General features: G+C 40.6%; 1 protein-coding gene across 1 annotated transcript in view; it reads right to left on the bottom strand.

The window, feature by feature from the left end:
* pitpnbl (phosphatidylinositol transfer protein, beta, like) overlaps positions 1-11,413 on the bottom strand; it is a 35,700-nt gene extending 24,287 nt beyond the window's left edge. Inside the window, exons 1-7 of the mRNA XM_055881344.1 lie at positions 11,336-11,413; positions 10,631-10,661; positions 8,132-8,277; positions 6,091-6,182; positions 1,845-1,852; positions 1,679-1,753; positions 1,320-1,403 (exon numbers count right to left, since the gene is read on the bottom strand). Coding sequence (XP_055737319.1) covers positions 1,320-1,403; positions 1,679-1,753; positions 1,845-1,852; positions 6,091-6,182; positions 8,132-8,277; positions 10,631-10,661; positions 11,336-11,355 — 456 coding nt within the window. The 5' untranslated portion in view covers positions 11,356-11,413. The remainder of the gene's footprint in view (positions 1-1,319; positions 1,404-1,678; positions 1,754-1,844; positions 1,853-6,090; positions 6,183-8,131; positions 8,278-10,630; positions 10,662-11,335) is intronic.
* Positions 11,414-12,157: the final 744 nt, after the last annotated feature.

Below are 12,157 nucleotides of genomic sequence, written 5' to 3' on the forward strand. Positions count from 1 at the left end.
CAAACCTTCTTGCCACAGCTCGCATTGATGTGCCATCCTGGATGAGCTGCACTACCTGAGCCACTTGTGTGGGTTGTAGACTCCGTCTCATGCTACCACTAGAGTGAAAGCACCGCCAGCATTCAAAAGTGACCAAAACATCAGCCAGGAAGCATAGGAACTGAGAAGTGGTCTGTGGTCACCACCTGCAGAATCACTCCTTTATTGGGGGTGTCTTGCTAATTGCCTATAATTTCCACCTTTTGTCTATTCCATTTGCACAACAGCATGTGAAATTTATTGTCAATCAGTGTTGCTTCCTAAGTGGACAGTTTGATTTCACAGAAGTGTGATTGACTTGGAGTTACATTGTGTTGTTTAAGTGTTCCCTTTATTTTTTTGAGCAGTGTATATTGATTTGTTTAACACCGTTTTGCTTACTACATGATTCCATGTGTGTTATTTCATAGTTTTGATGTCTTCACTACTTTTCTACAATGTAGAAAATATAAAAAATAAAGAAAAACCCTTGAATGAGTAGGTGTTATAAAACTTTTGATCAGTACTGGATATGGTTGAGGGGGAAGCTGATGTAACTATCTTGACTTTCAACAGCAAGGCCTGAAACAAAGCTCCAGGACAAGAATTTCAGAGGAGCAGAAGGCCGTTTAGTCAGGATAACCCTGAAAAAAATCAACTGTTACAGCCAAGTTTGCTACTATGCACTCGAATGGTAAGACAAAGTGGCCCTGACACATGAATTTTGCACCTCTGCTGGAGTTCAAATGAGACATTTTTCAGTTTAATTGTGCTGCCCAAACTCAGTTTCCACTTCCATCAACTAGGGATGTAAAACAACTGTTTACTGTTAAGTTCGGAACCACCTCTTCAATGTTGATTATCTTCATCTCACTTTAGACTAAATGAAACGACACATTTAATGATACTTAAACTTTTACATTTGTCTCATCTTTACTGACTTACAGGTACAAGAAGGGCTTTGAATGTGGATGGGTTGTCAGGTTTTCATAAAAAAGTTCGACATTAAATATAAATTTTATAAATTTGACAGCAGCTCCCAGGTTGAAGATCCCTGCAGCTATACATTGTTCATTTACAAAATCATGACATCAAAAACAAACAGAACAAGAGGTTTGATGTTTTTGGGGTAACATGAGGTAAGACATTGGTCCTAGCCTCATTTCGTAATTTTCAACAATTAAGGAATGCATTTAATTTCTTGAAGTTACAAATCAGCAATAGGACATTTTATGGTTTTAAAACTCAATTTAACAGAAATAATTAATTTCCTCTAGAGGGGGTCTCTAAAAGGAACTTACCACATCATCAACTTGTGATCGGTCAGCGATATCAATTGGAACAACCTCAGCCTCCTCCCATTCCTCTGGGGAAAGACCATGGGGCTTCAAAGAGAAAGTGAGGGGGACTGATACTGTTAACACATTTCCACTGGTGTAATAACAGATTAGAAAAAAAGTGACATTACATATATCTTGATAAATGCAACAGAGTTTATTATCTCGGCATAAATTCATGCAGAATATATTGGTAAAGACATTGCAATTCGAGAAGATTCTGAATTTCAGAATGATATTTAGTTTTATTATTGCCCAATTCCAATACTGTGTTAAGTCCGCATTAGTGTAATTACTTCGGGGAAAAATTGAGAAATTCTCACATTTTCTGTGGTCCCCATGTCTAGTTTGTGCCAGGTCTCAATCTTAATGAAAAAGTCATCCTTCATGTATTCATTCTGCAAAAAGAAAAATAAGTAAAAATGTCTGCATAATTTACACATACTGTAAACAAACAAAAAAAAGGTATTATAAATGAAAAACACTTACGGTCACAACTGCATGATCCCAGATTTACAGCAAGACGAACAAGGTAGATAGGGGAAAAAGAGAAAAGAAATAGGAAGATACGTGATAATAGAATATTAAGGATGTTTCTACTAAAACTTTACCAGAGCAGTATAATTAGCCACACATACAAATCCAAGCTATAAATCAACTACAAGTTATTTTTGGAGCTAGATACACCAAAGTTGGTGCACATATTCTTACTATATTGCTGTGCTTCTAAAAATCAAGTTAGATTGGATCGTGCCGATCACTCCCATTTATTTGGGATTGAGGTTTATAGCGGAATCTAAACTCAGCAAAAAAGAAATGTCCTATTTTTAGGACCCTGTCTTTCAAAGAATTCGTAAAAATCCTTAACTTCACAGATCTTCATTGTAAAGTGTTTAAACACTGTTTCCCATGCTTGTTCAATGAACCATAAACAATTAATGAACATGCACCTGTCGAACGGTCGTTAAGACACTAACAGCTTACAGACAGTAGGCAATTAAGGTCACAGTTATGAAAACTTAGGACACTAGAGGCCTTTCTACTGACTCTGAAAAACACCAAAAGAAAGATGCCCAGGGTCCCTGCTCATCTGCGTGAACATGTCTTAGGCATGCTGAAAACAGGCATGAGGACTGCAGATGTGGCGAGGGCAATAAATTGCAATGTCCGTACTGTGAGACGCCTAAGACAGCGCTACAGGGAGACAGGACGGACAGCTGATCGTCCTCGCAGCGGCAGACCATGTGTAACAACACCTGCACAGGATCAGTACATCCGAATATCACACCTGCGGGACAGGTACAGGATGGCAACAACTGCCCGAGTTACACCAGGAATGCACAATCCCTCCATCAGTGCTCAGACTGTCCGCAATAGGCTGAGAGAGGCTGGACTGAGGGCTTTTAGGCCTGTTGTAAGGCAGGTCCTCACCAGACATCACCGGCAACAATGTCGCCTATGGGCACAAACCCATCGTCGCTGGACCAGACAGGACTGGCAAAAAGTGCTCACTGACGAGTCGCGGTTTTGTCTCACCAGGGGTGATGGTCGGAGTCGCGTTTATCGCCGAAGGAATGAGCGTTACACCAAGGCCTGTACTCTGGAGCAGGATCGATTTGGAGGTGGAGGGTCCGTCATGGTCTGGGGCGGTGTGTCACAGCATCATCGGACTACGCTTGTTGTCATTGCAGGCAATCTCACCGCTGTGCGTTACAGGGAAGACATCCTCCTCCCTCATGTGGTACCCTTCCTGCAGGCTCATCCTGACATGACCCTCCAGCATGACAATGCCACCAGCCATACTGCTCGTTCTGTGCGTGATTTCCTGCAAGACAGGAATGTCAGTGTTCTGTCATGGCCAGCAAAGAGCCCGGATCTCAATCCCATTGAGCACGTCTGGGACCTGTTGGATTGGAGGGTGAGGGCTAGGGCCATTCCCCCCAGAAATGTCCTGGAACTTGCACGTGCCTTGGTGGAAGAGTGAGGTAACATTTCACAGCAAGAACTGGCAAATCTGGTGCAGTCCATGAGGAGGAGATGCACTGCAGTACCTAATGCAGCTGGTGGCCACACCAGACACTGACTGTACTTTTGATTTTGACCCCTCCCCCCTGTGTTCAGGGACATATTATTCCATTTCTGTTAGTGACATGTCTGTGGAACTTGTTCAGTTTATGTCTCAGTTGTTGAATCTTGTTATGTTCATACAAATATTTACACATGTTAAGTTTGCTGAAAATAAACGCAGTTGACAGTGAGAGGATGTTTCTTTTTTTGCTGAGTTTAGATAATAGTATGTAGGTAGTAATTCAAAAATCATGTTAAACACTATTATTGCACACAGAGTGAGTCCATGCCACTTATTATATGACTTGTTAAGCACATTTTTACTCCTGAACTTATTTAGGATTGCAATAACAAAGGTGGTAGATACTTATTGACACATGACATTTCAGCTTTTCATTTAATACATTTGTTTAAAAAAATTACACTTATACATTATGAGGTATTGTGTGTAGGCCAGTGACAATACATTTTAAATACAGGCTATAACAACAAAATGCGGGAAAAATTCCGGTGTGTGAACACTTTCTGAAGGCACTATATAAGCTAACTCATTACAGATCGTTCCCCATCAGACTGTCACTGCTCCATCATGTGTGTGCCACACAGACACTTTAGTCCTGCATCGGGTCGGATACCCACGGTTCCCCGCGGGTGATCAGCAAAAAAAAAAAAGAATCCACTAGTTGGTTGAATGAAAATATTATTTCAACCCGTGGGTCAGTTCGCGGTTCAGCAGCATACCACCCTGCATACCACTACTGGCTTGCTTCTGAAGCTAAGCAGGGTTGGTCCTGGTCAGGCCCTGGATGGGAGACCAGATGCTGCTGGAAGTGGTGTTGGAGGGCCAGTAGGAGGCACTCTTTCCTCTGGTCTTAAAAATATCCCAATGCCCCAGGGCAGTGATTGGGGACACTGCCCTGTGTAGGGTGCCGTCTTTCGGATGGGACGTTAAACGGGTGTCCTGACTCTATGAGGTCATTAAAGATCCCATGGCACTTATCGTAAGAGTAGGGGTGTTAACTCCAGTGTCTTGGCTAAATTCCCAATCTGGCCCTCAAACCATCATGGTCACCTAATAATCCCCAGTTTACAATTGGCTCATTCATCCCCCTCCTCTCCCCTGTAACTATTCCCCAGGTCGTTGCTGCAAATGAGAACGTGTTCTCAGTCAACTTACCTGGTAAAATAACGGTAAAATAAAATAATTGTAAAAAAAAACATTGCGGGCCGAAAACATTTTAAATCAAGATAATGAACCTTAACCCAGGAGCTTGATGTACTTCCTTTCTGTGAGCAGCAAGGCAGACATAAGGCTATCAGCCACACACGCATTGAGTTTGTGTGGAGTGGGAACTGTCCCTTATTTATGTGATGCTAAAACTTTCCATTTTGTCCACGCAGAGAGCTTATGGTCCCTCTCCCCACGTGAGAATATGACACATTGCCAAGTTCACTTTCCCTGAATAACCAAGCTCACGGGAAAATTGCTAACATAGGCCAAACCAGAGAAATAAAAAGGTTATATAGGCTACAACATCATTGTGGAAACAGGTGCTGTGCGAGTGAAATCCCCAGTTTGGAAGGACAACAACGTGGTAGATGGAGACAGCCTGCACAAAGTGCAAGCAGGTAGGCCTATTTGTTTTGATAATTAAGTTAATTATTACATTCATTCAGGCTTTCATTCATTAGACCATATAGTGTAAACCGGTTCATCTGGTAAAAGTTTGAGTAGTCTACTAAATGAATATTGCCTATTTCTGCAGACCATATTAGATTCAGGGAATAATTTATTCAAGTTTGAATTAAGCCTAAACTATTTGATTATCTAAACAATATTGAATGTAAGGGTAGGCCTATTGTTTTGTTATGTCGATTATAGGCTTTCATTAGGTAAAGGCTAATTAGAAGGCTATTTTTCTCAAAGTGATTTGAGTAATGCATCACAATATGAAAAGATTTTGTTCTTAATTCGTGGCATGGTTTCCTTTTATGCAAATGTTGAATAGACAGGCAGACAAGTTTACTCAAGCAAGAAAGAAGAATAGTAGTAATAATTATTATTATAATAAAGCCTACTACTCTGGAGTCATATAAACAATTAAACAAATTGATGTTATATGACGGGTAACGGATCAGCTCTCGGGAATAATTATATGTCAGGTTGCAAATAAAAATCTGTCCCGATGTCTGGTATCGGGCTCGGAATTGATGTGGCCGGCGTGGAACAGGCGCAACTCCAAAACACTGACCAGTGCAAGACTCCAACATACACATCTGTTCCACGCTGAAGCTCCACCATAAGGAATATTAGAACATATCTGCCTGCACTTAGCCTCTGCCCAGGCTTTCAAAAACATTATGCGTAGTCATGATTCATCCAGTTGGTGCATTCGATTTTGAGCTATAGCAAAACTTTTGTTAATGCAGTTTGTTTTTCACACATTTTTGGGGTTTACGATACCATCCTATATCACAATGTTTTATGGGTACATAATCACAAAAGGACAAAGGTTGACATTGCCCAAACCTATAGATGACAGCTTTTTTCGAGAAGAAATTGTGACCACAGAATCAGAGAAAACCAGATGCTATGAATATTATTCACGAGAACTTGAGCTGGAAACTCAATCAAACCCCTCACACACACACAGTCCTGAACACTCACTGGTGCGACAATAGGGGTAGGCATTCCAAGCTTTCTCGTGGAAGACAAGGGCTCCCTCTGGAGCAAACATCTGGATGAAACTGGGTACCTTGCTGTAAGGGTGAGAGGATAGAATGTGGATTCATTCATGCAACAAAAACAGTTATGAGTTACTGTTTTAACACAAAATGTCCTCCAAGTAGGGTTCTTATACTTCTAACACAGGTGGGAGGAATCAACACAATCAGTAAATAAAATGTAAAAAATTGTCGCTAATGGTAAAAGTAATTGAAAGTTCTACATACTCAACTAGCTAGCTACCCTCTGACTGAAGCCATTTTCCAGTGACAATGGTTTGTTCTGTATTGGGATTTCCACCAAACCATTTTTATGCAAAGTCCTCTTGTACCCCAAAACTTCCTTGAACTGCAAAGCATGTATTGGGGACCAGCGTTTATCACCGTTTGAGGTGTGGAAAGCCCAGCTCACACTTTTATGATGTGGTTTTCTAGGTCTACAAGTTGACAAAAAAAAGCTACTCATAATAGGTTGTGTTCAATACACTGCAACTGTTACAAAAGGGGGAAAGTGATCAGTTCTCTCTGGCTACAGATATGCATTTTGACAGACAGGCAAAATGTGTGAATGTGTAATTACACTTTAACCCAGCACTTAGTAGAGATCGTTTATTTATTTTTATAAAATGAGAAAAAATATGCCCGGCACTTGACATGGTTGGATAGAATTAGAGTAGGCCTAATAATCACATGGATGATGTTAAGCCAAGTGATATGCAGACAAGTGTTTCCTTTATTTTGGCAGTTGAGTAAATGAGGGATACAAAAGTATAACAAAAGCAGGTGCTTCAACACAGGTGTGGTTCCTGAGTCAATTAACATCTCATTATGATTAGAGTCAAGTATTAAAAAGCCCAGTTGCCCATTAGTTTTGGCAACCATGGCTAGAAGAGTAGATCTCTGTGACTTTAAAAGAGGGGTCTCAAAGGATCATAAGGGGTTTAAAGGGTGCGTGTGTCTCAGTCACCAGACCCTAACCCAATTTAACTTTTAGCCTGCAATAAGAGTTTTCCACCACCACCAAAACACCAAATGATGGAATTTGTCCAGGAATAATGGTGTTGCATCCCTCCTATAGAGTTCCAGACACTTGTAGAATCTATGCCAAGGGGCAATGAAGCTGTTCTGGCGGCTCGTGGTGGCCAAATGCCCTTCAAGACACTTTTTGTTGGCGTTTCCTTTATTTTGTCAGTTACCTGTATAGAATGTGCATGATGCAGTGGAAATTGTGATCTATATATTTTAATGGAATTAGCTAAGTAAATTTTGAGTCATGTGGTGCTTTGTTGTGTTGGCCTACCAATGAAAAAAAGCTGAATAAATTACAGAGCTCGGTCATTTCCAATAAGTAGTATGGGTGGGGCTCGGTCTACGAGTTTGTTTGAAACATGATATGGTGGTTACCACTTTATTATATATCCCCTTAACCATACTCTCATCATGTACTTTCCACTTCCAATCTGTGAAATGTTGGCTAGAGAGATAGAGTGGGCACGTTTAACCACTCATTAGAAAACGTTCACATGTAGCGTATTGAAACCTAATTCATCTTAAAAATTCTAAAATGTTCAATTCCAACACCCTATTTCACTAGTCTATAACGTCAACTACTTCGAAACAAATGTATTTTGTAAATGACGCTGCTAGCTTAGATTATCCAAAATGATCGTTGTACAATGCCAAAACTGAACTGTTTCACTCCATTTTTCTTGTTCTGATTGTAAAAATGCATAGGTTAGCCTAATGTTTTCTTGCTCACCTAATAGGAAAATGTTAATACAGATTGCTACGCTTCCAAAAAAATGAAATACATTAAATCCCTACCTGTTGAGAAGTATTTACATCCCTAGCAGAATGCATCTTGCAGCGTTTTTTACACTTTGAAGTAGGCTAATAGTGAAGTAGGCTCATTGCATGTAATACAAAAAAAGGAGAGCAAATGTGTAGGCCAGATCCACCAGATGTATTTTTCCAGATGTACTCACCTGTGTATGTGGTAGATCTTGTGCGTGTATTGGCCTTTCTCTCCATCCTTTTCATATGGTTCATTTCGAAGCACTTCAATACCCTCTCCTCCTCCAGTGTTATTCTTGCTAGCCTCAGCAACAGAGAACAGCTGGCCGACCTGGTACTGTAAATGAGTGAAGACGTTACATAAGTATGTATGTGTAGCTAATGTAGCCAGCCTCCCACCAGCTTAATCAGTTCACAGCATGAGAAATAAGACACGGAAGTTGGTATACGATGTGGTAGATGCTGAATTACACTGAACAAAAATGCAACAATTTCAAAGATTTTACTGAGTTAAGAGTTCAGATAAGGAGATCAGTTAATTTAAATACATTCATTAGGCCCTAATCTATGGATTTCACATGACTGGGAATACAGATATGCATCAGTTGGTTACAGATACCTTTACAAAAAGGTAGGGGTGTGGATCAGAAAACGAGTCAGTATCTGGTATGACCAGCATTTGCTTCATGCAGCGCAACATCTCCTTACCTACCCTATTTTTTTATTGCAGTGTCATGTACACATTTAAAGTGGCGTTTAAATACAAAACAAAACTGACAATACAACATTCCTAACAGTTACATACCAAAAAAATAAAATAAATAAATAAATACGTAAAAAAGACTAGCCTGCTGGCCTTACTGAGTCGACAGGAACATTAGTCCGAGCAATTTAGGAGAGATATATTTTATTCGTATTTACAGATTGCATGCAAGTTTGTTATTTAGACACGTGAAAGTTTACATGTTCGAGAAGGCATTTCTGACAACAAAAAAACACATTTGATAAAACACATTTTATTACGTTCAAATGGCTCTCCTGTGAAGTCGTGACTTGCGACATATGCCTAGTTTCCTGAATTGGGTCACATATTTAGCCAAGGAGCACGTTCTGATTGGCGAGTGAGGGGCAAGCCTCGACACACCCAAAACTGGTTTATTCATCAAAACCCATCCCTTTCAAATCAAATTGTATTGGTCACATACACATGATTAGCAGATGTTATTGTGAGTGTAGCTTAATGCTTGTGCTTCTAGTTCCGACAGTGCAGCAATATCTAATAAGTAATCTAAGCATAGTTTCCTAAGGACTAGAAGCGAGGTGACCCTCTGTCGGCGACATCTTGGTATTTCGCGCCACTGCCAGCAACTGCGCCAATAACTGTGGTGGTGAAAGTAGCTAAACTATTTGACCCCTCAAACCTACAGCGCTACCGCTTAGATTTACCACTGCATTAGGTTTGTTAAAATAGAGGCCATAGAGTTCATCAGGCTGTTGTTTGTGGCCTGTGGAATGTTCTTCCACTCTTCAATGGCTATGCGAAGATGTTGGATATTGGCAGGAACTGGAACACTCTGTCGTACAAGTCAATCCAGAGCTTCCCAAACATGCTCAAAGGGTGACATGTCTGGTGAGTATGCAGGCCATTAAAGAACTGTGACATTTTAAGCTTCTAGGAATTGTGTACAGTTCCTTGAGACATGGGGCTGTGTATTATCATGTTGAAACATTAGGTGATTGTGGTGGATAAATAGCATGACAATGGCCCTCAAGATCTCATCACGGTGTCTGTGCATTCAAATTGCCATCGATAAAATGCAATTGTGTTCATTGTCCGTAGCTTATGCCTGTCCATACCATAACCCCACCGCCACCATGGGGCACTCTGTTCACAACGTTGACATTAGTAAATCACTCACCCACACGATGTCATCTGCCCAGTACAGTTGAAACCCGGGATTCATCCATGAAGAGCACACTTCTCCAGCATGTCAGTGGCCATCGAAAGTGAGCATTTGCCCACTGAAGTCAATTATGAAGAGCATGCAGATGAGATTCCCTGAGACGTTTTCTGACAGTTTGTGCATAAAATTCTTTGGTTGTGCAAACCCAGTTTCATCAGCCATCCATGTTGCTGATATCAGACGACCACACAGGTGAAGAGGATGGATGTGGAGGTCCTGGGCTGGCATGGTTACACGTGGTCTGCAGTTCTGAGGCCAGTTGGACATACTGCCAAATTCTCTAAAACATTGGAGGCGGCTTATGGTAGAGAAATTAACATTAAATTCTCTGGCAACAGCTCTGTTGGACATTCGTGCAGTCAGCATGGCAAGTGCTCGCTTCCTCAAAACATCTGTGGCCTTGTGTTGCATGACAAAACTGCATATTTTAGAGGCTTTTTATTGGGCCCAGCACAAGGTGCACCTGTATAATTATCATGCTGTTTAATACGATTCTTGATATGCCACACCTGTCAGGTGGATGGATTATCTTGGCAAAATTGAAATGCTCACTAACAGGGATCTAAACAAATGTGTGCACAAAATTTACGAGAAAACTTTTTGTACCTATGGAAACATTTTGGGATCTTATTTCAGCTCATGAAACATGGACCCACAAGGTCACATTTTACGTTTATATTTTTGTTCAGTGTATGTGTAAACGAAATATTGAATCCATGCTCTTACCTCTTCAACTGAACAGGGCAACAGCACTTGGCTATCAAGAGATGGAGGATAAAGAAAAAGGGACATACAAGTCAATACAATTGGCTAAGTAGTTATTGTGTTAACATTAACAGAGTTTACTCAACTCCACGATATGTTGAGTAAAGTCGGCTATCCGGACCATAGTATGGTATCATCAGCTCGTACTATAGTAGATTACATTCCACACGTTAGCATCGTCGCTAGCTTGCTACGAACAACCAAGGACAGGTTCGAAATTGGCTATCCGTTGAGCCGCTATCGCGTTCGCTATCTAGAGACAATGGCTAGCTAACGTTAGCTGTATTTCTACACTAAGTAACGTCAGCTAGCTAGCTATCACCGACCATTCAACATTTCTGAAAACCTGTCATCGGCTCAAGGTGTGCCATATTGTAGTGATATCTACCTATGCATGTCCCACAATTGCAAGTTACATTAGCTAGTCTAATAGACAGCCAGTATTAACGAACACAAACATTGACATAGCTTGACTAACGTTAACTTGCTGAAGCTGGGTGGCTACCGTAGTAGCTAGCCAGCCGCTAACCAAATCACAGCTTCAAATTCCTCCTTGCATTAGCTATGTTATGCATTAAATAACAGATTTTTATATATTGTGGTAACGATTAAGAGTCATGATGGACGCTATGATATAAATAGAATTCGCGTGCATAATGTACTCACTATTCCTTTATGAGTACCATCCCGAACGTGGACTGAACTGCTTCTTCTTTAAATGTGTATTGAAGGATCACAACTAAGGCGCATATACCGCCCCCTACTGTACCGGATGGCCTGTGTACATCGCCGCGGGCCGCACAGAGTGTCTCGCATGTGGGCGTGCTGGCAGCATATAGCAGCTTTTCGATAGTGCAAAAATAATTCAGCAGAGCAAGTTTGTATGAAGGTCTGGTTATTAAATGGGTAAATAGTGCAATCCATTTTCCATGTCATGAATTTATTCACAGATAAAATATAAATATGCTCTAAACCGCACTGGTGACAAACACACTTTGCTGCCCTGTTTCCAATCGTCCACAGTCAAGTAAGTAAATACTTTTCAAAAATGTTAAAACAAATTATGTATTATTAGCTAACTAGCTACAGTGCAGGCTAACTCAGCTATCTAGCCAACTTCGCATACTGTATAGATAGCTAGCTAAGTGAATGACATATCACAATCTACCTACAGTTGATGTCGGAAGTTTACATACACCTTAGCCAAATACATTTAAACTCAGTTTCTCATAATTCCTAACATTTAATCCTAGTAAAAATTCCCTGTTTTAGGTCAGTTAGGATCACCACTTTATTTTAATAATGTAACGTCCTGACCAGAGTTCGTATGTGTTTTGCTTGTTTAGTGTTGGTCAGGACGTGAGCTGGGTAGGAATTCTATGTTGTGTGTCTAGTTTGTCTGTTTCTATGTTGGGTTAAATGTGTTGCCTGATATGGTTCTCAATTAGAGGCAGGTGTTTGACGTTTCCTCTGATTGAGAACCATATT

Source organism: Salvelinus fontinalis, chromosome 2 (genome assembly GCF_029448725.1).
Source record: "Salvelinus fontinalis isolate EN_2023a chromosome 2, ASM2944872v1, whole genome shotgun sequence".
Lineage (NCBI taxonomy): Eukaryota > Metazoa > Chordata > Actinopteri > Salmoniformes > Salmonidae > Salvelinus > Salvelinus fontinalis.